General features: G+C 48.3%; 2 protein-coding genes and 1 non-coding gene across 4 annotated transcripts in view; all 3 read right to left on the minus strand.

Annotated features, from left to right (window-relative positions):
* LOC148669375 (antigen WC1.1-like) overlaps nt 1-26,881 on the minus strand; it is a 590,051-nt gene that overhangs the window by 153,419 nt on the left and 409,751 nt on the right. The gene's annotated exons all lie outside the window — the stretch shown is intronic.
* The window catches only part of LOC148669398 (uncharacterized), a 469,383-nt gene continuing 442,695 nt past the window's right edge, over nt 194-26,881 (minus strand). Inside the window, exons 1-2 of one of the 2 annotated variants that reach the window (XM_088632406.1) lie at nt 8,013-8,676; nt 194-4,234 (exon numbers count right to left, since the gene is read on the minus strand). In XM_088632406.1, the coding sequence (XP_088488532.1) occupies nt 1,161-4,148 (2,988 nt within the window). In that variant the 5' untranslated portion in view covers nt 4,149-4,234; nt 8,013-8,676 and the 3' untranslated portion in view covers nt 194-1,160. Of the gene's footprint in view, nt 4,235-8,012; nt 8,677-26,881 lie in introns of those variants that run through there. The other variant, XM_088632405.1, reaches the window with a different exon arrangement.
* trnah-gug (transfer RNA histidin (anticodon GUG)) lies at nt 26,648-26,719 on the minus strand. Its single transcript has one exon. It is a non-coding gene; the product is annotated as a tRNA-His (tRNA).

The following is a 26,881-nucleotide window of genomic DNA, read 5'->3' on the forward strand; positions in this document are numbered from 1 at the left end:
CGTGGAACACAGCGTTCTCTACTGTTGGTATAAGGCGATATAAAACGTTTACTCGGGTTACTACGGCAGAAAAAGTCCGGTCCGTTATCGATGTTCTCCAAGACTGTCCGAGGCCTCAAAGCTAATCAAATTTGTAGATGATACCAAATGAGAGTTGCAAACATTTTAAATAAAATTCAAGACTAAGCCAACATTTTCCAGAGGATGTTTAATGTAGACAGGTGCAAGGTATTGCTTGCAGGCTGTGAGAATAGAGACTGTAAACTATAAATACAAAACAGGACACACTGGTCTAGAAGAGTCCACTGTACTTATGCAGGAGATGTCCTGTAGTTTTTTATGTTCCGATATATTTACATCTTCAAGACAATGTGGGGAGGCAAATAAGAAAGCTAGCAACATTTTAAGATATAGTTGAAAGGATGGAATTTAATCAAAGGATGTTAAGCGAAAATTGCCTGATTAAAATGTTAAAATGATAAAAATTGTGGTCAATGCCATATATAAAAGATATTGCTGCTCTGTAATCATTTCAGAAAAGAGCAACCAGATCCATTCCAGGGCTTAAGGGAATGTCCTGCCCTGAGAGGTTGACATAACTGAATTTCTTTAGTCCTGAAAAGAGATTATCGTGATGGTCTCCAATACAAACATTCAAAATCATTAAAGACGTTTACAACCCAACGGATTTCTTCAGATTAAAACAATGAAACGCAAACTGGAAATTGGACACAAATGTAAATTACATGGACTTACATTTCAATTGAGAACAAGAGGCGCTTCTTTAATTCTTTAACAATCTACCAATAGGCCTCCTCTCATTTGATGAAGGGTTAGTTCTTTGGCTGATTCATTTATCCATTTATGCAGAAGGTGTTCAACTGAAACAATCTGATTGCACTTTCTTGCTTAAGCAGTGTCCAATCCAGGATTTGAACCCCAAACCTTTCAATTATGAGTCTGGATCCCCGCCACAACTCGGCGGTCTCCCCGTGTGAACGGGCCGCTGCTTTTTCGATTTTCCCGAGGCTGCCCACCCCTCCGCCGACTCCAGCCGAGCGGTTCCACTCATGCGGAGGAATGTGCCGTGGGAAACCGCCCCCCACCCTGACCTGAATCCAGCTCTCGTGCGCGGACACGATGGATTGACGGTTCGACCCTCAAGTTGCCGGGCTGCCGCCAATAGCCAAACGGGCTCTCTTCTTGTGTCTCAGAGAACCCTGGTGGCGCCGGAGGTCAGCGGGCCGCCGGAAGCTCTTCCCACACTGCTCGCAGCCGAACGGCTTCTCCCCCGTGTGGGTGGTCTCGTGGGACTTCCTGTGGCTCGACTTGGCAAAGCCCCTCCCGCACTGCCGGCAGCTGAAGGGCTTCAGGCCGGTGTGCACGCTCTGGTGGGCCTTCAGGTAGGCCGCCTGCCCGAAGCCCTTCCCGCACTGGTCGCAGACGTAGGGCCTGCCCCCTGTGTGGAGGCCCAGGTGCGTCTTCAGCCGGCCGGCGGTGCTGAAGAGCTTCTGGCACAGGCGGCAGGCGAACGTGTCCCGAGCGTGGAGGCGCCGGTGCTTGTTGGCGCAGGCCCGCCGGGTGAACCGCCTGTCGCACAGGCCGCAGGCGAAGGGCTTCTCCCCCGTGTGGCGGACCTGGTGCTCCTTCAGGTGGCTCGAGGTGAAGAAGCGCTTCTCGCACAGGCTGCAGACGAAGGGCCTCTCCCCCGTGTGGGCGCGCCGGTGGGCGCGCAGGCCGCCCGCCGTCGAGAAGCTCTTCCCGCACTGGCCGCAGCGGAACGGCTCCCCATCCCCCGCGTGGCGCCGCTCGTGGCGCCTCAGCGTGCCCGCACTGCCGAGCAGCTTCCCGCACTGGCTGCAGACGAACTGCCGATCCACCGCGTGGAGCCGCTCGTGGCCCCTCAGCCCTTTCTCGCTGCTGAGCCTCTTCCCGCACTGGCCGCAGACGAACCACCGCTCGCCCGCGTGGAGCCGCTGGTGCGCTCGCACGTGGGAGGGCCGTGTGAAGGCCTTCCCACACAGGTTGCAGCTGAACGGCTTCTCCCCGGTGTGACGGAGCCGGTGACTCTTCAGATGGGTGGCCGAGAAGAACCTCTTCCCGCACGCGGCACAGCCGAACCGCCTCTCCCCAGTGTGGCGGAGCTCGTGATATTTTAAGGAGCACAGAAAGGCAAACGTCTTCCCGCACTCACCGCAGCTGAGCGGTCTCTCCCCCGTGTGAACGCGCTCGTGCGACCGCAAGCCCCTTAAATCCAGAAACGCCTTCCCACACTCGCTACACATGAACCGTCTGCTCGTGTGAACCCGCTGGTGACTCTTTAAGTCCCTCTCGCTGCAGAACGCTTTCCCGCACTGACTGCAGCTGAACGGTCTCTCCCCCGTGTGAAAGCGCTGGTGGGCTTTCAACCGGCTCGGTATAGCAAAGCTCTTCTCGCACTGATCGCAAGCGTGACGCTTTCTGGGGGGCGCGGGTGGGCGCGCCGCCGAGCCGTTTGACGGAGTTAAACTCTGCCCGCTGCTGAATGCTTTCCCCCCCGTGTGCTCGAGCTGGTGGGCTTTTAAGTCACTCGAGCAAATAAAACTGGTCCCGCACTCACTGCAGCCGAACGGTCTCTCCCACGTGTGAACGCGTTGGTGACTTCTTAACAGGTTTGGTGTACTAAAGCTCTTCTCACACCGACTGCACGTGTACAACTGGCGGCTGCTGAACTGGTTCTCTCTCGAGTGCATGAGCTGGTGGGTTTTTAAGTCAATCGGGTAAATATAACTGGCCCCGCACTGACCGCAGACGAACGGTCTCTTCCCCACGTGAAGGTGCTGGTGTTGTTTTGAACCGTTGGACGGACATAAACCCGGTAGCTGCTGCGAGGAATTTTTGCCCACACCCTCTGAGCCAGGCCTCGGATCACCCCCCTGGCTCCTCAGGCCTCTCTGGGGTTTCTCACTCTGCGAACGCTCCCCGTGATGATCTTGCCCTGTGCCCCCAAACAGACCTGCGTTCTCTCCCTCGTGACCCCCAGTGGGAGTCGTTCGGGGTCTCTCATCTACAGCATTCGAAACAGCCAGTTCATTCTCTTGGGGCCCACGAGGAGAGACAGAATCCAGATCATTAAACCTCTCGGCAATTTCCTTCGTACGCACATTATTAAACTGGCCTACAGAGTCCCCAGTTATTAAGGGTCCAGGTGTCTCTCTCTCAGGCTCCATGTTCATCGCGAGCACAGTCTGTCTCTGTCTGCTCTCTGTGTGCTGTTCCCCAGTAGTCTCTTTCCCTTGTGCGCCGGTGAGCTCTGTCTGCTGCATCAGACTGGAGCCCCACCCCTCCTCCCCTTTTAGTCTCTGCAATGACAGTCTCTCCACTTGAACAGAACAAGGCCTAATTATCATCATGCGCTGTAGGTGCTGCTCTTGCCCCTCCCTGTCCTGACTCTCCTCTGGGTGCCGTGACTCAGTACTGTTCCCTTCACCAGGTACATCAGTCTGCTGCTCTGCAGTGTGAATCAACTGGGGCTCCCTCTCCAGCTCTCCGAGACTAAAACCGTCCAGATCATTCAGTTGTTCCTCTCTGTGCCCAAGAACAGACACACACCCCAGTTCATTTAATCTTTCAACACTTTTCTCAGTGACCAGATTATTAAACCTACGTGTGAAGTCATCAGATACTAAGGGATCATATGAATGTTTTAGACTCTGCAATGAGAGTCTCTCCACTTGAACAGAACAAGGCCTAATTATCATCATGCGCTGTAGGTGCTGCTGTTGTTCCTCCCTGTCCTTACTCTCCTCTGGGTGCTGTGACTCAGTACTGTTCTCTTCACCAGGTACAGCAGTCTGCTGCTCTGCAGGGTCAGTCAACTGGGGCTCCATGTCCTGCTCTGTAAGATTAAACTCACCCAGTTCTTCCTTGTGCTCTTGTACAGAGACACGGCCCAGCTCATTACAACCTTGTGTAATATTGTTTGTGTCCAGATTATTAATCTTCTCTGTAAAATCAGCACATACGAAGAGCCCAGGTGTCTCTCTCTCAGGCTCAGTCTTCATCGTGGGCACAGAGTCCAGATCCTCCACCCTCTGTCTGCTCTCTGGGTGCTGCTGCTCACTGAGTGTCTCTTTCCCTTGTGCTGCGGCGAGCTCTGTCTCCTGCATCAGACGGGAGCCCCCCTCCTCCTCACTGTGCTGCTGTTCAAGAGGAGCCCTGTCCCCAGAGTCAGGGAGAGCGCTGACCTCTGACCCTGCAAACACGGGACAAGAGAACAAGACCTTTAACACCAGCTTTGCACAGGGTTCAAAAGCCAACATCCCATTAAAAAAAAGCTGAAAAACATAAAATCCGAGCTAGGAAAGAAACTTACTTTACGGATGGAGGCTATATTGGCAAGCCTGATGGCCACAAAACAGTCAAACAACACATGAGCTGTTCGATCCCAGAGAAAGTGAATGAAAATACAAATAAAAGGAGGCAAGGAGGCACACCTCTGCCCAAGTGAGGTTCTGGGAACTACAGGAAACCCAAAAGGTTAGCCCTAAACACCAAGAACGCCGACATGAAACCCCAGTGTCTGTAGTCAACTTCCAAGGCAAAGTTATACTCTGGGAAGGACAGATTACCCTGTAAGCACATTGCAGGAAAACAAAGATACACCTTGCAGGACATTTTGTCTGCTCAATTTTCCTGCCATTGGAATTTTTTGGGGACAGAAAAGGCACCTAGACACGGTCCAGACAGACACATCAATAAAAGAGACTAGGAGGAATCACAAATTGCTCATAAATTACAATAAAGGAGGAAATGCCCATTAATTTGAATACAGTAACACCATGGTACAAAATTTCACTGAGACTTAATTGAGTAGAATTTCGTTATTCAAGATTTCTAATCATCTTTGTGCGTCTTGACCAAGGCAGCATGGTGCCTCTCTCTAAACACAGGGAAATGTAACTAAAGAGGCCCCCTCTGATAAGAGACATCACAAAGATGTATCAAAGCCGAACAATGGAATAATTTATTATGCAAATGGGCTCCAGCCAGTCTGTTTCCTTTCCTAGACCATGCATTGCCCAAAGGAAGGCCAATTGGTGATGCGGTCTCTTAAAAACTGTCAAGGAGCTCATTTTTGTTAGGTTTACTCACTGGCTCCTCATCTCTCTCCAACTAAAACTGGCAATCAGACTTTTCCCCAACCATGTGACTGCAAGCAGTCCTACCCAGGACCTTAACTCTTCAAGACTCCAGGCAGGGAGTGAAATACAAAACTGAGGCCAAGATGTCCTTTCGGCAACAGAAGAAATCTTGTTTTCGCCTGATGAACGGAATTAGACAGTTGGGACTCTTTTGGTCAACATAGCTCTCTCTCTCTTCTGTCTGCAGAACCCTCCCAGATTGGGGACCCTCCCAGAATACAGCCACTGCCATCTCGGACCCTGGACCAACCCTAAGTTCCCTCTTATTTAAGCCCAAGCAAAGACTTGTCCAATGGATCTTTGAGTATAATACTTCTTTAATCACTTTATAACTCTTAAGAGTTGAACTATGATTCCAAACCTGTTTAATGTTTAGTTCACGGGAGTAAAAGCATATTTACTTGTAGTTCAGGCGGGTAGCCGTGTAAGCATGCGTCAGCTGAAAAGGAACACAAAGTGAAACCCCGCCCAAAGAAGGCTTCACAGCTGAAACGTTGTACTTCCTTTCTTCTCTTTTCAGCATGGAACAAACCCAGTACTAGTTCCATTGCATATTAACTTGTATTTGAGGATACATGTGATAGAATTATATTTGTTACAGCTACGGTTACGGGGGACTAGGATATGTCTGTAAGAAGTCAAATAAAGCATCTGAGGCCTGACAGAGTAAACATTTCCCATTTCAAAGCTGAGAGGACGTCTGCTGAGATGTGGGGGTCCTCTGATAAAAAAAATGAATTGGAAATTTGACTTTGGTGTACCTCAATTAAATTGTGGGCTAATGACTGACAATGATCAGTCCACAAGGCACACCACATAACATCCCATTTAGAAAAAGAAGAGAAGAGAGAGGAAAACAGAGGTCAGGAGAAGGTGGAACTTGAAGGTTGTGCCGTGCCCTACATCATGATCATCCAAACCCACATGAAACATAAATATTTGAACCTTGCTAGAGAAAGACCGCGTGCCATTCTGTATTTCTAGGGAACTTGGGTTTCCTTGGTAAAAGATACCTTAGAGTTGTCTTTCCTTCTTATGGATGCATTTATAGAATAGCGAGACAGTCTTCCATGCATTTTGTGGCATTTGGGTTTGCAGAGAGAGAGATTTAACTACAAGCTCTATTACATTTACTGAGAAGCCTGTCTGTTACGGTGGCCTCTGTGGGCATTACTTAAGAGCTCAATACTAACAAGAAGTCTGAGGTTATCTCAGTGGTTAGGATGTAAGGCCTCTGAAACGTCTTGTTTGTACATACTGTAAATATATTAACGCGTGTGTGGAATTGTTGTGTGTAGCGTATAGTTTGATTTTACCACTCAGGTATAATCACTAACAAGTTTGGGGGTGATGAATAGTTATTTGACTTATTGACTAAACCACTTAGTCAATTTCTGAAATTCACCATTTGGATCAGTGTTATACAAGTAGACCGTAAACAGATTTAATTTCCGATGTTCAATTGCTGGCTAAAAGTAATCTCAGAATCTGCCGTTACTACTTCCAATTGTGACAATCAAGGGGGGAAAAAAGCCCACATTACCGACAATGACACTTAAAATAAAACCCATAAACCATATTTAGGAACTGAAATCTTAACAGCATGAATAACTTGGGTTGTTAATATCCTGAACTACAAAGTGCACGGTGATATGCTGCTTTATTAAATAGCTGACATCCCTTAAACCTCCAATTATAATTAATATTATTCACATTCCACCTCTAAAACACAACACGCTATGGTGCGAAATGCTTCACATTTAAATGCTGTGAGTAAACCTCTTCCCCCAACCAGTGGCTTTTACACATTTGCTACATACTTTGTAAAGTCACATGGGCCGGCCCGGGATCTAATCCCACTGGAGCACTATTCCATTCATGTCATTTTTATATAGCGCCTTTCACAACAAGGGTGCCCCAGGGTCGCTTAACCAAGCAAGCGCCCATCCGTGTTGTGGATACAGAACAGAAGACCTGAAGACGACAGAGAAGAGGCACCAAAAACTCCTTAGTAAGGAGAAACAAAACCTCTGGGGGTCCACCCTTCGGGCATGCTAACATTATAGAATTATAAAAAAAAGCCCCAACGTGGGCCCATGGCCCCCAACACACATGTGGGCACTTGTCTTTAGCAAGGGGTTTTCAAGCATCTACTTTGTTCTGCAATCTTAGTTTGCAATCTGAGAGAGAGGGGGGTTCATACAGACACCCTGCCTGGACACTCCAGTACATTAACACTACACTGCACTGAGAGAGAGAGGGGTTCATACAGACACACTGACTGGACACTCCAGTACATTAACACTGCACTGAGAGAGAGAGAGGGGTTAATACAGACACACTGACTGGACACTCCAGGACATTAACACTGCACTGAGAGAGAGAGGGGTTAATACAGACACTTTAATGTACAATTGTCACTGTTTTAATGTACAATGCGGTACATTAACACTGCACAGATGAGATAACGACCTGGCTTTTGTGTTAAATGGATACATAATCCCCCTACCAACGTCTTTCCAATTCATCTAAGAAGTTTAATTGTTTTCACATCGAGAAAGCGTGTAAATGGATTAGAAAACTATAAAAATAAAGACAGCAATAATACTTGGGCCAATCTTAACAGAGTTTCTGCCCAAACGCACACAACAGCAACTATTATCATATTACCAGACCACAACAGCTCAGTCTGCAGCAAACCAACCCTCTGCAACATCACACACCTCTCCTACCTCGTTCTGCATCTCTCCACTACAGTTTCAACAGTGAGGAAGTTAAAAACACCGTTTTTAAACACAGACACTACTACATACAAGCCACTGCACGTACCTGAGAGCTCCGTCTCTTCTTTTATCTCTGCAGTGATTTCACAGGGAAGCGTGTGTCCAACACGATCTGTCTGTCCCCGATCTCCTCCTGCTCCTGGCTCCTTCTCCCAGAACCGCAATCTCACCTTCAGCCTCTCGTTTTCCTACTTCATCTGCGCCATCTCAGTCCCGAAAGTCTCCTCCACACACTGGGTGATCTTAAACACGGCCCGTCTCACCAGGATCTGGGCGACGCCGCGGAGTTTGTCTTGAAACTCGTCCTCCGAGTCAGACACCCCGTTTTGGAAAACCTCCGAAACTTCATACACTATCGATTTGAGCAACACCTCTATGAGACAGCGAAGCTCGTCTTCCTGCGTTGTCTGCGCGACTTCGGTTCCGAAATCGTGTTCGACAGACGTGATTTTAATCACGACCCGTCTCGCCAGAACCTGGGAGATCCGGCGGAGTTTGTCTTCAATCGACTTGTCGGAATCATCTGTCCGGTTTCGGAAAACTCCCGAAACTTCGTGCACGATCGATTTAAGCACAGTCTCCATGAAAGAGTGCGCCTCAGTCTCCAGATTAAGCAGCAGATTCTCCATCTCTTCAGAGTCGATCCGGACGACACAGACAATTGATGCAGCGGCTGTACACACGTGGGTTTAAACTCAGAGGAAGCGAAACTTGGTCAAACAGGAACAACAGAGGACTTCCTGTTTGTCAGCGTCACTTCCTTAATGACTGTTGCTATGAGCGACAAAAAATCAGTTCGGCTAATAATAATAATAATAATAATAATAATAATAATAATAATAATAATAATAATAAAGTAACCTCTCAAAGCGCTTTACAGTAACAAAAAACATTGATAGGAAATAAAAGAGTTTGCTCAATTACAAACAAGGGTTTAGAAAGCCCTACACCCTACATTGAGGCAGACAGTAAAAGGCTTTACTGCTTATTACAGGGCACACACACACACACACCAGGGCCTATGTCCTCAGAAGCCCGTTCACACTTCGGTACCAGTATGTTTTTGGACCGCGGTAAAACTTGAGAAATGGTCTTTGGACTGTTTGGGGTTCTTTTAGAAACAAAGGTGAAGCCTGCATCCAGATGCGATTTACACATTGTGTACAGGGGCAGTGTTGGGCCAGCGGTAAGTCTCTGAACCCATGACAGATGGGTTGCGGGTTCAAGTCCATGCCACAGTCATCCCCCCCGTTCCAGTCAACCCAACTGGGACAAATATTTCTATTTGTTACAAGGAGTTTTTAAACAGGTGTTGGAGAGGGGGGCCGCATACTGGTCTCTCCAGCGTAAATAAATCTCTCTCCTACTGAGCCCCTTAGTGTTGATGTTATCGTACCCTTACCTCAAGATCTGTCTCTGCGGAGAGAGGAGGGAGGAGGGGGGAGTCCTGTAAGACTCGTCCTCACGAGTTCTCTCAGCACGAGACTTCAAGTTGAAAAGGACCAGAATTGGCTACTTTATTGATCCCCTGAGGGGAAATTGCAGTGCAAGAGCAGCACTGTCAACACAGCGACAGAGTCACGAAATGATACAATAATACAACAACACAATACAGTCAGTGAGAAGCGCACTGAGAAGAGTCGCTCACAGTCCAGAATATACAGAAAACAGAACAGTACACAAAAAGTGTATCAGAGTGTCAGTCACTGCACTGTCCACAGCTTCAGTCTTGTTACAGCCATAGAGCAGGAGACTGTGTTCAGTACAGCTGAGATTGTACTGATAACACTGTCTCCTGTCTTTCAGCTGCTGCTGTCAGTAATTCGTACTTGTTGTGTTTTTACATCCTAGGAGCCCAGACTCCTGGCTGTAGAAGCACTGATGTCAGATACACTGCAGCCCAGGGTAAGTGTGTGTGTGTGATGGGTCCTGACAGGGGTGGGAGACCTCTCTGACTGCAGAGATCCAGTGAAGTGTAAATTCTCTACTGTGGGAGTTCGCCCCTGCCACCCCGACTGCACGTTTGTCTCTGCAAAATCAACGCAGAGAGTGGTGGGAGTATGGAACAAGCAACCCATCCATGCTGTTGAAGCCCAAGAAACAAGTTTTAGGAGACTGCCTTATTCATCACCTACTACTTACCAGACAGACTGGATAGGTTTTGACTGGCAAGAGGCCTTTTTCCCTCCTCGACATTTTCTCAATTGCAGACACAATTGCTCGAGCACGTGGGCCAGTCAGACCTGAATTAACAAACCAGTTTAAGGGAGACCTTTTTCGACACGTGATGCCGCAGCTGGGTAGAGGCCAGCTGCGGGCGAAGGGGTGTCTCTCTGACCTCTCTGCGACCTCTCCTGTCCTGTCTTTCAGGAATCGGAACAGATCGAAGGTCACGATCGCTAAACCACTCCGGCCCTTCCTTGTTTGTGTCACACCCAACATCCCTCCCTAGAGGGCGCTCCACTGCTCTCATTATTGTCTGTGTGATTAAGCTCTCCAGGTGTACCCTTTTAGAGTTATTATTTAAAGACCAGCTCCTCCAGTCCTCGGGGCTCATCATTAGGGTAAGATGTCGCGAGGCCCGCCTGGCACCAGGAAACCCTACGTCCGTCTCCTGAGGGCGCAGGCCTCATCCCCGACACCTCCCGCTTCCTGAGCCCGGGGTCTGGAGGATCTCACCCCATCACCCTTGGACCTCCATGTTTTGTTTGTCCGTGTGCTCCCCCCTCCCGGAGATTTTAACTTTGTCGCATCCCAGGATAGATTCCTTGTTGATGGACTCTCAGACTGTGCCCTGACCTGCCCTTGGACCTGTTTGGATTTGGATGCCGTTTTGTCTTCCCCGTACACTGTCTCACGGGCTGTCACTATTATTTTGTGCACTATTAAACCCCTGTGTGTTCCCTTTTACCACACCTCCTGTTTTCTCCAGCTCTTACCACATCACATAGGGTCTTCTATAAGATCTGACACGGATTTCAGTCCGTGTTCGTGACAGTTTGCCTCATCTCCCCCCTTTTCAGTTCCCCCTTAAAAGCCAGACGCTGACGCTAATCCGGGCTCAGCATTGGTTCCGGCATCATGCGAGCTCGGGACCCCGATGCGTCTGGCTCCGTTGTGGTTTTTAGTGCCTGCTCCCGTTCCTCCCCTGCCGGTCCTGACCCGGTTCTGGATTTTAATCGTCTGTCGCGGATGGATCGCCTGGCCTTGGACTCATGCCCTGTTTTGGGATTTCTCGTTTGACTCATCGACTGGATCGTTGGCCTGGGCCACACCTCCCCCGACCACCAGCCCTCCTTGGACACACCCCCTGTTTTTATTCCCCATATCCTGCATGACCCTTTTGCCCCAGTGTTTTCCTCACTCAAACCCGGATTGTGTCGTCTGCATCGGTTCTGGAAAGACAGCGACACGCCATCAACCAGCTCTAAAGAGTAGAGACAGGTACTGAAGGGAGTCTGGACTATTGATGTGTGTATTGTAGCGTTTACAGGTTCTTCTCAGGACAAAGGACCAGTGGAGACGCGCTTCACGAACCAAGCGATAGCTTTATTCTTTTATCAACCGCACAAAACCAAACACGGGATCTACACGCACATGAGGAGACTGACGGAACACGTACACATCGTTAGGGTGGTAATTACTTAACAACAGGCTATACGCTTATGAGGCTACACAGGACACTAGAACTACTATGACACTATTTACACATGCAGGGTCAGCTGCTGGTCATCGTGTTGACCCTCAGACTCTCCCCGGCTACAACTCCCAGCCTGCCCAGCGGTACTATGAGCGCCTAGAGGTGCTTCCTCCTCACCACCAGGCGAGGGCGTTACAGTATATATATATACACACACACAGATGGCACTGGATCTGATATTCTCTGGCCTTGAATCGTTCTTTTTCAGTTTTAGATGCTCTTTGAGGTCGATTCACAGGGTTGTGTCAGCTGGCAAAATGAGGGAGTTTCAGACCGTGAAACATATCGCTCACATGCATGAGGAATGAGAACGGAATCTGTAGTGGCACTTTTCCCTACCTTTTCCTTCGTGTCTCAGAAAAAAAAATTAAAATGGACTTCTTTGATTGCAGCTCCAAATGCTGCATACGTTTTTTTCCGTTCTCTGTGCTTTTAAGTCATATATTCCAGCAGCCGTATCACCCTGCAGCTCCCAGCTGGCAGCCCCCCTCCACTGGAGCTCAGCAGGTGTGAGCCTGGTCAGTACTTGGAGGGGAGACTCCTGGGAAAAACTAAGGTTTCTGCTAGAAGAGGTGTTAGTGGGGCCAGCAGGGGGCGCTCACCCTGCGGTCTGTGTGGGTCCTAATGCCCCAGTATAGTGACGGGGGACGCTGGACTGTAAACAGGTGCCGTCCTTCGGATGAGACGTAAAACCAAGGTCCTGACTCTCTGTGGTCATTAAAAATCCCAGGGGGTTTCTGGAAAAGAGTAGGGGTGTAACCCCGGTGTCCTGGCCAAATTTCCCATTGGCCCTTACCAATCATGGCCTCCTAATAGCCCCCCTCTCTGAACTGGCTTCATCACTCTGCTCTCCTCCCCACTGAGAGCTGGTGTGTGAGGAGCGTTCTGGCGCACTATGGTTGCCGTCGCATCATCCAGATGGGGCTGCACATTGGTGGTGGTAGTGGGATTCCCCGTGACCTGTAAAGCGCTATATAAGTGTAAACAATTATTATTCTTATTCATCTTTTCCTATTTTCTGCTCTAAAAACTGTTCTCTTCCTTTAACCTGACAGGTAGTGTTGAACTCGGAGGTTATCGTTTTTGCTCGTTAATGCTTGTATCTCTGATTTCTCATTTCGTTTCTAAATCTGAGCATTATTGTCTATAGAGAATGCCTGTCGTCTGTGAGCGGCTGTGCCTCTGTTAGTTAGCAGTAAAGTTCAATGAAGGCATCTTTGGACTCTATGTAAATAATTTGCGGATAATCAGGTGTGGTTTCTAATTATTGTTAATAAAATTATTTTTGCCTGATGTTTGTCTCCAGTCTTATTACTCTGCGATTAGTCTGAGCCTGGAAAGAACTGGTGAACAGCTGGTCCAGTGGTTCAGGTCCAGTCTCGTTAGACCTGGAGGACAGCTGGTCCAGTGGTTCAGGTCCAGTCTCGTTAGACCAGGAGGACAGCTGGTCCAGTGGTTCAGGTCCAGTCTCGTTAGACCAGGAGGACAGCTGGTCCAGTGGTTCAGGTCCAGTCTCGTTAGACCTGGAGGACAGCTGGTCCAGTGGTTCAGGTCCAGTCTCGTTAGACCTGGAGGACAGCTGGTCCAGTGGTTCAGGTCCAGTCTCGTTAGACCTGGAGGACAGCTGGTCCAGTGGTTCAGGTCCAGTCTCGTTAGACCAGGAGGACAGCTGGTCCAGTGGTTCAGGTCCAGTCTTGTTAGACCAGGAGGACAGCTGGTCCAGTGGTTCAGGTCCAGTTTTGTTAGACCAGGAGGACAGCTGGTCCAGTGGTTCAGGTCCAGTCTTGTTAGACCAGGAAGACAGCTGGTTCAGGGTTCAGCTCCAGTCTTGTTAGACCAGGAAGACAGCTGGTCAAGGGTTCATTTCCAGTCTCTCTACACCAGGAGAACAGCTGGTCCAGTGGTTCAGGTCCAGTCTTGTTAGACCAGGAAGACAGCTGGTCCAGTGGTTAAGGTCCAGTCTTGTTAGATCAGGAGGACAGCTGGTCCAATGGTTCAGGTCCAGTCTTGTTAGACCAGGAGAACAGCTGGTCCTGTGGTTCAGGTCCAGTCTGACCCCCAGTTTCTCTCTCTCTCCCTGTGTGTCTCACGGAGAGCAAGCTGGGGTCTGCGACAAGACAAATTCCTAATACAAGAAACTGTACAGGGCCAATAAAGTGATCTGATCTTATCAGTCAGGTGAGGCGTGACGGAGCAGAGAAACTTCGGTTCAAAAATGTACTTGTCGTCCTGCGATACCGCTGATCCCCACTAGAGGGCCACCCAGAACCAGCACATGCAACCCTCTGTCTCTCTCCACCTCCGATATCCGCGTGAGAATGCGTCTCATTTCGTGAGCACCACCGGTGCCGCTAATTCAGTAAATACTCCCGCAGCTGCGTGGGCGTGGGGCTCAGAAACATGCCAACGGCTCTTCTAGCTCAGGCGCAGAGTTTCCTTTCCTTTCCTGTCAAATAGAGAATGTGTTTTTTTTTTCTCTTCTTCTCTTCCTTGGAGTTTTAACGTTCGCTGTTCACGGGAGAAGAATTAAAATCCTCTCCAGCTACGCGGGACGATATGATGTCGAGCGACGTTGACGCTGAGTGTTAGGTGCAAGGGGAACCCCCGCACCGTTACAGAGCATACGGAGGAGAGAGAGCTTCGTGATCGAAACGCTCCTTCTGCTAGGTAATTCTGACCTGCACACTAGACTTTACTGTGAGACTGTGGGTAATTCTGACCTGCACACTAGACTTTACTGTGTGACTGTGTGGGTAATTCTGACCTGCACACTAGACTTTACTGTGAGACTGTGTGGGTAATTCTGGCCTGCACACTAGACTTTACTGTGAGACTGTGTGGGTAATTCTGGCCTGCACACTAGACTTTACTGTGAGACTGTGTGGGTAATTCTGGCCTGCACACTAGACTTTACTGTGAGACTGTGTGGGTAATTCTGGCCTGCACACTAGACTTTACTGTGAGACTGTGTGGGTAATTCTGGCCTGCACACTAGACTTTACTGTGAGACTGTGTGGGTAATTCTGGCCTGCACACTAGACTTTACTGTGAGACTGTGTGTTTCCTGTGTGTCTGTCACTCTGTCTATCTTACCAGCTATCCTTAGAACTGTGGCTTACAGCCCTCAGACGTGAAGGTGATCTTTTCATTTTTTGATTCTGTTTAATGTTGTGTTGCATTGTGAAATTCACGTGGAGGAGTGGCGGAGCTGAGCTGGAAACTGTGGTCGGAAGGTACCAACCGCAGCGTGTGAAGAGACCGAGATTAACCGCTGAAGCTCACAAATGTTCACAAGATGGGGGGGAGAGCTGTAAGATAGATTCAGCAAAGGAGAAATCTATCACTTTCCACTGCAATTTCTTTAGGAGACACTGTCCTACTGTCCCCAGTTACTGTCCTTCTGTCCTACTGTCCTCAGGAGACACTGTCCTTTTCTGCTACTGTCTCCAGTTGCACTGTCCGCAGAGGACACTGTCCTACTGTCCTCAAGAGACACTGTCCTTTTCTGCTACTGTCCTCAGGATGTCAAATGTCCTTTTCTGTTCCTTAATTCCTCTACCTTTTAATACTCCAAAGATTCTTCATTTACTTAAAATGAAGTTAGCGTTATGCACAAAACAACGGCATTTGACCACGTTTAGCTGTTACAATTGATCTTTAAAAGAAAATACTCGGATGCACAAAATGCAAACATTTAAAACACGAATAAATACATTTACTGTACCGTTTGATCATTTAAACAGAATCAGAATATTTATTCAGTTCATACAAAATCTGTTACGAGTTATACATGCTGCATTACGTCACTGAACATATTGTGTATATGATATTTTTTTTTTGTATTTCCCTGTTCTTTAAGTTGAGCTCGTCTTCCAATGATGAATAAACCTAATATTACAATTATGTTCAAAAACAGCAGTTTTTCTATTCTAGAAGACCGCCTGTTAAGTTTGGTGGGTACTGTATTTCTTGTATGTCTGTGATTAGTAAGAATAGTTAATAGTTTTTTATAGTTTTAGTTTCACTGTGTTCTACATTTTCAGAGGACTGCTTTGAGTACACCTGAAGGTGATTTGAGTTCATATTATTATTCATATTAGTGAGCTGCAGCTTCCTAGCATAATAAGTTCTCTTTAATGGGGAAAAAACGGTCCTCAATCGTCTATTATTTGTTTGTCAAAATGACAGCCTGCGTGCTATGTGTTATGTTGAATATTTTCAAGCCGTAAGTAACTTTGTGATCCGAACCGCAGGTGAAATTATTACTGTACATGCGGTTTATTGATGACATTAAAGTTCAGCACGAGTGACGTCTTTGCCTCTAGAGAATTCGTTCCGTTGATCTGGAGAACTTCGCTTTTCTCCGTCTCCTGTTTTTAATGTTTGGGAACTATTGAATGTGGCGCTACCTATCATATTCTTTTCACAAGTAGGTGTTGAATTGCGATATTATTATTATTATTTTTCTTTTCAGGAAAGCTTTGCTGAAAGTACACCGTCTGAAAACATGATCAGTTTTGATATGGCCTGGAACTGGGTGAGAGAGAGATTCTCTCTCTCTCTCCTCATTAAACAACAACAACAAAAAACTGAGCCAACCTGTTCGACTGCTCAGAGCTGTCCTCACCAGTTGAAGGCAGCTCTTTGTAATGCGCTGACCAATAATGTAAAACCACGTTTTAGAAATTCCTTATATGTTAATAGCGCACCTGACCAGAACATCGTGAGAAATCAAAACGGCTTAAGGAAAGCGGACAGATAGATGCTCACGGAGACGAGCAGGAACCGACGAAACCAAGCACTAATGATTGATTTGATCGATGGAGGCGTTTATCCAGAGCAACATACTGTACACTTGACCCTGTTTCCATAGTGGGGGGGGTATATTAGGGAGGCAATGTGCGCCCTGCTCCGGGGTGCCACAGCACTGTCCCACTGAGGATTTGAACCTGCAACCCTATCGATTGCTGCCCCGCGAAGAGCACAGTATACACGGTATAAACTGGGATGGGACGGTTTCTCTCGGTGACACTTCTAAGGTTTTCCTTAATAGCAAACCAGTTCTTTTATGTCCTCTGGGAAGCTGTTCAAAAAGTCCTTTTTTTTTGTTACGGGCTGCTTTCTGTCCGGGTTGGACATAATTGTCATTGTTTTTTGTATTATCAGTGTTAAATATTTGTGACTTTATATTTTTTTCCTCCTCCTCCCAGAGACCAGAAGTGTGTAACCCCTCCCCTCCCCAAACCCCCACCCCCCCCCCCAACTCGTGGGTATTATTAATTCGTCAGATTTTATTTTATTTATTTTTATCCTGCAACCTTTCCGGAAGGGCACAATGAGAGGGGGGGAAATAGTGTCAAACGCAGCTCCGACTGGAATGACTTCAAGATTCTCCTCCTCAAATGAACCAACCCGTTCAGTAGCTCCGAGCTGCCCTTGCCTGGGATCATCTGAGCCGGGCAGTCGCAAGTATGAAAGTAGGTGACATACTTTCACTCACCCAAAAACCTAATCACACAGTCCCAACCACTCCCCCTTCACAATTCAATCAGGTGTGTGTGTGTGTGTGTGTGTGTGTGTGTGTGTGTGTGTGTGTGTGTGTGTGTGTGTGTGTGTGTGTGTGTGTGTGTGTGTGTGTGTGTGTGTGTGTGTGTGTGTGTGTGTGTGTGTGTGTGTGTGTGTGTGTGTGTGTGTGTGTGTGTGTGTGTGTGTGTGTGTGTGTGTGTGTGTGTGTGTGTGTGTGTGTGTGTGTGTGTGTGTGTGTGTGTGTGTGTGTGTGTGTGTGTGTGTGTGTGTGTGTGTGTGTGTGTGTGTGTGTGTGTGTGTGTGTGTGTGTGTGTGTCCTGCAGTCGTGAAACCTGATAACAGTGGAGCAGTGATGGAGAACAGTAAGTTTTTTTTTTTAATCTCTCCTGGAAATATACCTGTCAAGGAAGCCACGAGAGAGTGCTCTAACCTGAGTAAGGTCTTTATCTCAGTATTGCAATACCGGGAGCCCTGCAGTCGCTCTCTGCAGAGTGCGTCGGAGACTCAACTTGTTATGGCTTTTTAGAAAGATGTTTTAATGCAAGGGAAAGACAAAACGGATCACACCATAGAAACAAAAAAAAAAACGCCAATATATATTTTGCCAAGCTTATCAGTTACCCTCGGCTAATTTAGTCATCTACACGGTACGTACTGTGTTTACAAACTGTCTTCTAAGAATCTGCAGCAGTTGAACCCTTGTTATATATTTCCCTAAAGCTCTTTACCTTTTAAGAATCGATTTACTTATTAGATTTCCATTTCAAACCACCGTTTCTCAGTGTTGGTATGCTCTCGTCGAAATTGTTTCAGGCGATGTGAACCGGGGTTACAGATGAACCCCCTTTTTGTTTTTCTAAAAGCGTATCATCGGGAGACCCTTCGAGGTGTGTTGAAGCGCCGCGGACACCTTCCGTTCCGATAGATGAAGAAACAGTCCCGCGGTTATTAACAAGGGGCGGGTGCGTCGCTAACAAAGGCTTGGATCCGATAGGCACGGAGATACATTGATTTCATGTATATAACGTGCTGCGACGCCCCCCTTTTTTTTCATCGTACTGTAACGCTTACGGCCGACAAGCACTGTGTAAGAGCCGGCGTACCAGAGCAGGTGACGTCACCGCCCTTCCCTGTGATAGCAGGACTACAGCTACTGGGCTGTAGAGAGATCTCTCTTTAGCTCACGGGGCTGGGTCGCTGCAGAGAGACGCGGAAGTCCCGGGTTCGAGCCTCCAGTCGGGATGGGGCTGACCAGATGCGGCAAGGGCGCCAGCCTGAGCCCCCGTTGCGTTACAGTACTGTGGGGTTTGAGCCAGTTTTAATCGGCAAAGGTAGATACTTTATTGATCCCGTGAGGGGAAATTGCAGTGCAACAGCAGCTTAACACAGCCACAGTGTAACGAATGATACAATAATAATAATTATTAATAATAATAATACAATCAGTACAGTGAGGGGTGCACTAAAAGCGTTACAGTCCAGGACACATGAAGAACAAACTAGAACAGAACAGCACACAGAAAAATCGTATCGCACATATGAATATAATATAGATGTAAATATAAATGTATTATTGCACGGGTCCCTGGCGTATATTGCCCCCCCAAGAAAACGGTTGTAAACAGGGAAAAGAAAGAGAACCGATGTCGCAGTAGATGTCTAGATGCGTTCAGTCCAGAAATGGGTCCCTGTCAGTGTGGCCTCTGCCCCGACGCAAGGCGGAGGCGTTGTACAGTCTGAGGCCAGAAGGACCTCCTGTAGAGCCCCCTGTCGCACCGGGGGTGGATCAGCCTATTGCTGAATGCGCTCTTGTGCTATTTTAATTTAAAAAAAAAACTCCAGTCGATACTCTGACCGCTCCCAAATCACTAGAAAGATCTGCTGCTCAGGATCTGCGCTCTGTGGCTGGGAGGGGTTTGCCAGTTCAAATCCTGCGGCCGGCAGAGGAATCCTACTCCGTTGGGGCCCCCCCTGAGCGAGGCCCTGAACCCCAACTGCTCCAGGTGGCGCTGTACAATGGCTGACCCTGCGCTCTGACCCCCCAGCTTCTCTCTCTCTTCCCGTCTGTGTCTCCTGGAGAGGCAGCTGGGCTCTGTGAAAAGATCATTCCTCATGCAAGAACCTTTCTAGGGTTAATAAAGTGACGTTATTATTCTTGAAACCACAGGCAGGGCAAGGAGAATGAGGAACTGTTCGGGGTACATTCCTCTGACATACCTGAGTTCATACCTCAGTCACAGGTAGGCGTGGTAGTTACCTGCAGGAGAAACACGCCCTCCCCCCCTGCAAACCTATCTATGCTCGACAAGTTTCTGTCTGCAGAAGCTCGGAGAGCCAGAAAATCTCAAAATCCCATTCCAGCGGTGACAATCCGGGCGATCTAGGTGAAACCCGAATGAGTGTGTTTAGTTTCTATGGTGTTGATTCACTCAGCATCCATTACGGTGTAGTGGATGAGCTCAAGTTATAATAATTCCTTACACTTGTAGGGTGTTTTTCTGGACACTCCACTCAAAGCGCTTTACAGGTCATGGGGAATCCCACTACCGCCACCAGTGTGCAGCCCCACCTGGATGATGTGACGGCAGCCATAGTGCGCCAGAACGCTCCCCACACAGCAGCTCTCAGTGGGGAGGAGAGCAGAGGGATGAAGCCAGTTCAGAGAGGGGGGGTTATTAGGAGGCCATGATTGGTAAGGGCCAATGGGAAATTTGGCCAGGATGCCGGGGTTACACCCCTACTCATTTCAAGAAACACCCTGGGATGGTTAATGGCCACAGAGAGTCAGGACCTTGGTTTTATGTCTTGTCTGAAGGACGGCGTCTTTTTACAATCCAGTGTCCCCAACCCAGTGACAGCCCTAGGGCTCTGGGTTCAATTCCTGCGGTGCTGTCTGGGTGGAGCTTGCATGTTCTGTTCAGGTTTTGTGTGTGGATTTCCTATCACAGTCCAAAGACACACTGGTAGGGTAGAACCTAGGTTAGGGTAGGCTTCTGGAAAAATTGGAGTGTGTGTGTGTGTGTGTGTGTGTGTGTGTGTGTGTGTGTGTGTGTGTGTGTGTGTGTGTGTGTGTGTGTGTGTGTGTTTGTTTTTGCGCCCCGTGATGGACTGCTGTCCTGTCCAGCCTGCTAGGATAGAATCTGCCTCTCCTCTGGGTCGGATGAAACAGTTAAAAGAGGATCGATGTAAAACAATTAATTAGTCAATAAATTAGGAGTATTTGTAGTTACAAACCTTATGCTATTGGGCTCAAGTATGGAGTGAATCTATCGTTTGCACCTCAACAAGGAAGAGAAGTTGTGAGTATAAATGCCTGCCGAGTTCCTTTTCAGGGGGGGTTAGTGGATTACTTTGTCTGATGTTGAGCTGGGGGCCAAAAAGCCACTGTATGCACACTTTACCCCCCCAAAAAAAAATCACTCTGAATATGTTTCACCGGCATGTGAGAGTTCTCACACGGCACTGCGTTAGCACGGACGTTCATTTTTTAAATACGTTTAGCGAAAGAATTCCGGTTTTACCAGGATGACCGTTAAAAAAAAAAAAAGGATTTCAGTGAGAAAGGTGACAATAACTGTGAGGGAGCAGTCAGTCGTATTAGATCGCACCAATTGTAAAAAAAACAACAACAAAATTGTCATCTTAGATGATGGAATGATGGAATTAAAAAAAAGGGGAAAAGAAAATTATTGGGAAGTTTAAGCGATAATAATTGTTGGACTGGAGCAATAGATCAATACACATGAGGTGAATGGGTAGTCGTAGACTATCTATAATAGTCTACACCAGCAGCCATATCACCCTGCAACTCACAACTGGCAGCCCCCACTGAAGCTCAGCAGGTGTGAGCCTGGTCAGTACCTGGATGGGAGACCTCCTGGGAAAAACTAGGGTTGCTGCTGGAAGAGGTGTTAGTGGGGCCAGCAGGGGGCGCTCACCTTGCGGTCCGTGTGGGTCCTAATGCCCCAGTATAGTGACGGGGGACCTGTAAACAGGCGCCGTCCTTCGGATGAGATGTAAAAACCGAGGTCCTGACTCTCTGTGGTCATTAAAAATCCCAGGGTGTTTCTCGAAAAGAGTAGGGGGTGTAACCCTGGTGTCCTGGCCAAATTTCCCATTGGCCTTTATCAATCATGGCCTCCTAACAATCACCCTCTCTGAACTGGCTTCATCACTCTGCTCTCCTCCCCACTGAGAGCTGGTGTGTGGGGAGCGTTCTGGTGCACTATGGCTGCCGTCGCATCATCCAGGTGGGGCTGCACTACCAGGTGGTGGTAGTGGGATCCCCCATGACCTGTCAAGCGCTTTGAGTGGAGTGTCCAGAAAAGCGCTATATAAGTGTAAGCAATTATTATTATTATTATTATTATTATTATTATAAGGGACGAACACAATAATCAAAGTCTCCATTGTTTTCCCTCTTTGTAATTGTGCCAGCTCACCTGCAGGTGGTGCTGTTGGGCAGGCGGGGCACAGGGAAGAGCTCAGTGGGGAACACCCTGCTGGGCAGGACGGAGTTCCCCTCGGTGCTCAGCTCCACCCCCGTGACGACGCGTGCGGGAGTGCCCACGCGGCCCGCGCCGGGGGGAGACGGCTCCACGTCGTCGACACCCCGGACCTCTTCGACGAAGGTCTCCCCGATCGCCAGGTCCACGTCCGGGACTGCCTGGCCCTGTCAGCCCCGGGGCCCCACGCCTTCCTGCTGGTGCTGCAGCTGGGGCGTTTCACCAAGGGGGAGAAGAGGATTGGGGGGAAGATGAAACAGGCCTTCGGGCCCGGGGTCACCCGGCACGCCGTGGTCCTGTTCACCTACGGCGACGACCTGGGAGGAGTCCCCGTCGAGGACTTCCTGCAGGGGGCCCAGGCAGGGCTGAAGGCTCTGCTGGAGGCCTGCGGGAACCGGTACCACGTCTTCAACAACCGGGACGCCGGCGACCACCGGCAGGTGTCCCAGCTGCTGGACAAGATCGAGGAGCTGGTGCGGGAGAACGGGGGCGCCTACTACACCCAGGGGACAGGCCCCGGGAGACGCGAAGAAGACCCCGCCGCGGACGGGCGTCCCCTCATCGAGGAAGAGAACCCCGGCGAACCTGGATGTGGGGGGGGCTCCGTCTCGGGACCCGGAGGAAGGGAGCAACCCGATCTGGAAATTCTTCTGCCGATGTGTCGCGTGCCTGCGGTCCTTCAGAAGGAGGAAATGTCCCGGGAGGAGAAGGCAGCAGGGACTCAATCTGTTCTGCTGGAAGAATTAAACGCGCGATAGTAAGAGGAGCACCGGTCTGTCGGCGCTGCTTTTGCATGTGCGCCCCACCCAAAACTGCTTTCTAACGTTTGAACCTGTTCTCGTTTTTTTTTCCCTGTCCTGCGTCCCCCCCCGCCTTGATTGCATTCCAGAAATCCATGAACCGCCCCCCCCCCCCGCCCTGATTTTAAATGAATGTTGTTGTGGTTTTCTTTTTTTACTTCTGTATAAAATGTTCCCAGTATCGTTTCGGACCACAGATGCCCCCGCTACCCGCACGTACGAGCATGTATGTGTTGTGTAAGTTGTGGAAACCCGATATTGTGTCTGCTGATATGAGAGAGAGAGAGATTTGGATTGTTTTTTCCAGTGGTGGATGTTATTGGGGTTTTTTCTCCTCTTTCCTAGCCCACCCGAGCTGTGTTCATAGAAGGCTTCTTCTCCGTGCAAAGGGGCGCAGAAGGGGTCTCGGCAATGCCCCCCACCCCAAAAAAAAAAACAGCACAAGGTGGGAGAGGTCTGGGAGGAGAAGCCGGATGATCACAGGACAGACAGACAGAGAATGCACACTCTTAGTGGGCTGGTTTTCATAACAGCTCCTACCTCCAGGCAGTAAGACTCCTGAACAGCCCACCTGTAGCTCCTTCAGCAGATCACCCGTAATGCCTACAGGGACACAGAGTTTTCACTGTATTCAGCATAACTGCACTACTTAAACATAACGTACCACACACCCCCTTGACAGATCGCAGCTCTGTTGATATTGAGCCCGGGCGGAGTTCATTTTATTCAGTTTCTATTGCGCTCTGATGGTCACGGCCCCCATCCTCTCCGCCAGAGGGCGCTCCAACCTCCTCGCATTAGTTCTCTTAATGACTGCCTGCAGTATTGCCTGGTGTGCCTTGTTTCAGCTTCACTATTTAAGTATACTCCCCCGCCCCCAACCTCCTGTTAATGCTTCCCGACCCACTGAGCTCCGTATTTCTTGGTCTCTGGTTGTCTCCCGATAGATGTCCCGGCTATGGACTGCTTCCTGACTTCCCTTTGGACGTCCCTGGATATCTTTGCCTACGGATTTTCCCTACTTCACCGTAAGCCCCAATAAACCCCCCCGTGTGTGTATTCCCTGAACCCTGTCTTTTTTCCGAATCGCCGCTTGGCGTGGGGGGGTCTAAACTCCACTCTCCACGGGAGACCGACCCGGCTTCCGTGATGATCATGTCTTCTGTAACCTCCTTTTGTAACTTTTTAAATTTGTGACAATAGCCCTGAAACTATTCAGCATGTGTTTTGGTTATGTCCCGGGGTAAAAAATGTTCTGGATTAAGTTGCAGACTTCTATTTAAAAAAAGAGAGAGACCAATAGTAGTATTTGTTTTGATGGGAAAAGGTGGGAAAAGTTTCAGCCCCATCGAAAACAATATTAAAATTTTGTTTGTAATAAATTTAATTATTATAACGGCACGTTATTATATACATAAAATGAAGTGGTCTGGAAAGAACCCTTTGCTTGAGCATTTTAAACTGGATGTACGGGGGTATTTGCAGATTTCGAAGTGCAAAAATCTGAAAGCGGTGTGGGCATTATTTCAATATAATGCGTTTAATCTTTTTTCATAACTTGAATCTATGTAGTAATATGTACCCCTGACGATCTTTTTGTCTTGAATTGTTATGTGTACGCTTGTTTGGATTGTAATTTGTGTTCTTTTGTTAAGCATAAATAAAAACAACTTTAATTTTGTCCCCCTCCACCGGTGAGCCCGCAGAAAAGACGTTTCGTTGCCCGCAAACTACTGCTGCCCGCTGTGTCGTTGTGCATTTAATTAAACTTTGGCAAAAAAAAAGTAACCCCGATTACTGAACCTCCGCCATGCTTCACTGTAGGGAAGGGGTGAGACGGTGTGCTTCTGCCGCCCCAGCTTCCAAAGAGCGAAGGGTAAGCAAATACAGCAGACTTCATCTGAAATACGCGATTACAGCGCATATTACAAGGTATTATTGCCATTTTGAATTTTAAATTACATTATAATTATTTCTTCGTAGCCTGTTCTTCAAGAAAACACTGCACGGGCGAAACTTCTTCGAAATCTACCACCAGGACAGTAAAAAAGAAAGCGGTAAGACGGAAAAAAAGAAAAGTTTATTTTGAAGTCTGTTCTGTGACTGATGAATACTACTGTGTGACTTTATTTCTTACATGAATTGTTATTTTGCCACAGGCCGTGGGTCTCTGCTCTCGGCCACTGGCCAGGGTGCCAACCTGTAGAAGCAGCACCTGTGTGGAGACTTTTCGGCAGCAGCGGGAGCAGTATGACGCATTACTGGGGAGGATTGGGAGGCTAGAGACACTCCTGAAAATGCAGAGGAAGGAGACAGTATGTTCCAGCAGTCAAACAGTTGAGCAGCTGTCTCCCGAAAAGTGCCTCTCCCCGCCGCGCAGGTTGCAATGCCTGGCGGAAGCTCTGCCCCCCGCAGAGCATACACCGCCTCAGGACACTCCATCCCGGCCTCTCCGCTCACCACCGTGCAGGAATTTGTTGATGCTGTCCCCGCCGTCTATCTCCCCCCAGGAAGCACCGTTTACGGAGCGGAATTCACAGACGCCAGTGGGACGAATAATTCTCCCAGATATCCAACTGTTACCCATCACTCAGGAGATGGAGGGGGGATTGTACTTGTAGTGCATCAGCATAGACGGGAAAGCAAGAGCCGACCGCTACGCCGCCCTCGTGTTTTGAAATCTTGTGACTTTTGAAATTTACTGGGGGTGGACCACGTGCCTTGCCTTGCAATCTCCGGGAAACCATTAGTAGCATGGTGAATCGGAGATTCTCAACCCTTACTTCGTGCGACTGGAAAATAATTCATGATCAGATCAACGAAATGCTTCGTAGAAGGAGGCGCTCTTTTCCTCTAGTCTAACAGTCTGTCCACAAACAAAACATTCCTGTTAGACAAGAGGAATTGAAAAAAAACAATTTTGTCAATGGAAACCGGTGTGTGTGTGTCTCTCTCTGCTGGATGTCCCTCTCACTCTCTGCTGAATGAATAAAAGCATTTTATTAAAAACATCTCCACATGGCTGAGGTCTGCGTTTGGGTCCTGGAGTAGGACTTTATGTATTTGTAGGATTAGGGTTGTTTTATATGTATAATTGTAACTATCACTTGTACAAAAACATCAATAACATCTTGTTGTAACCGTGGAACACACAATGTCATGGTAATGCATGCCTGTACATCTAAAAAGGAAAGATCTGCCCTGACATTGTATGTGTAAAAATAGGCAGTCCTGACGTATGCCATATTTTATAAGGGGGGAATGAAGTAAGAGACAAGATGTAAAAAGGGTTAACTTAAGTCAATTCTGCCTGAAAATTAGACTTCTAAGCAACAGGGGTTTATGGCAGGAAAGCGGGTTAACTGATAAGGATTCCAGATGCGAACAAGGAACCCCCTGGGGGCATAATCTTAAACTGACCATTTGGCCAGGGCCTCTTAACTGGCCGAATACCATGACCCCCCCTTACCATAACATCGAATGACGTCTGAAGTAGCAAGCAAGAACTATATAACCTAAAAGTTTGTACCGGCACATCGAACAACATTTCGGTTTTGTTGTTTCTTGCGGGAAACAAGACTTCAGCTTTATTGTTCCTTGCATGCAATAAACTCATCTATTTTTCTTCATCTTGGGATCAAGAACCTTATTCCTTCTGTTACAACAGTACCAAACGCACGTTTCTTCTGTAACCGGAGCCGATCATTTGCAATTGGGCTGTGCCGACAGACCAGGACGAGCTCTGTCGGCTCAAAAGCAGTGCAGGACCTGCAAGTACAACAGAAAGATTAGCATCCAGCGGGGGCCTCTTAGTAAGCCCAAGATCTCATCAAGAATCGGCTCCAGCAACAGGGCTGGGCCCATTGTTCCATTCTCCGACCACTCTCGGTGTAAACAAGTCCCTCCTGGTCTCTGCTTGAAATGCACTTTCCTGCGTTTGCTTTGGTGTAACTGGCTTCCCCTGCATGGGCGAATGTGAAGAAGATCCTTAGTAAGTCATTGAAGAAAACCGAGAAGAGGTCGGAGTGGCCTCTGTCGTTCATCAGCGATCCAGTCAGGCAGTACTCCTCTGGAAAGCGCCGTTCGTTCACATCGATTGGCTTTTTTTTGCCTTCATTCGTGCAAGTAGTAAAAGCAGACGCCCATATTCTGCCGTGACCCGGATTTGAACCAGGGTTGTTGCGGCCACAACACAAAGTACTGACCACTATACGATCACGGCGAGTTACAGATACACACGTTGCAGGGTGGAAAAGGCTGTGCTCTCTTCGTGTGACATAATTCGGAAAAGTCCTGACGTTGCATTTCAACTGAGCCCCAGTATACATCGACTCTTCGACAATCTGAGTGACAACTCTCTTGCGTGTTTTCTCATATGTAGTTT

Source organism: Lepisosteus platostomus, chromosome 5 (genome assembly GCF_059453375.1).
Source record: "Lepisosteus platostomus isolate fLepPlt1 chromosome 5, fLepPlt1.hap1, whole genome shotgun sequence".
NCBI classification, from domain to species: domain Eukaryota; kingdom Metazoa; phylum Chordata; class Actinopteri; order Semionotiformes; family Lepisosteidae; genus Lepisosteus; species Lepisosteus platostomus.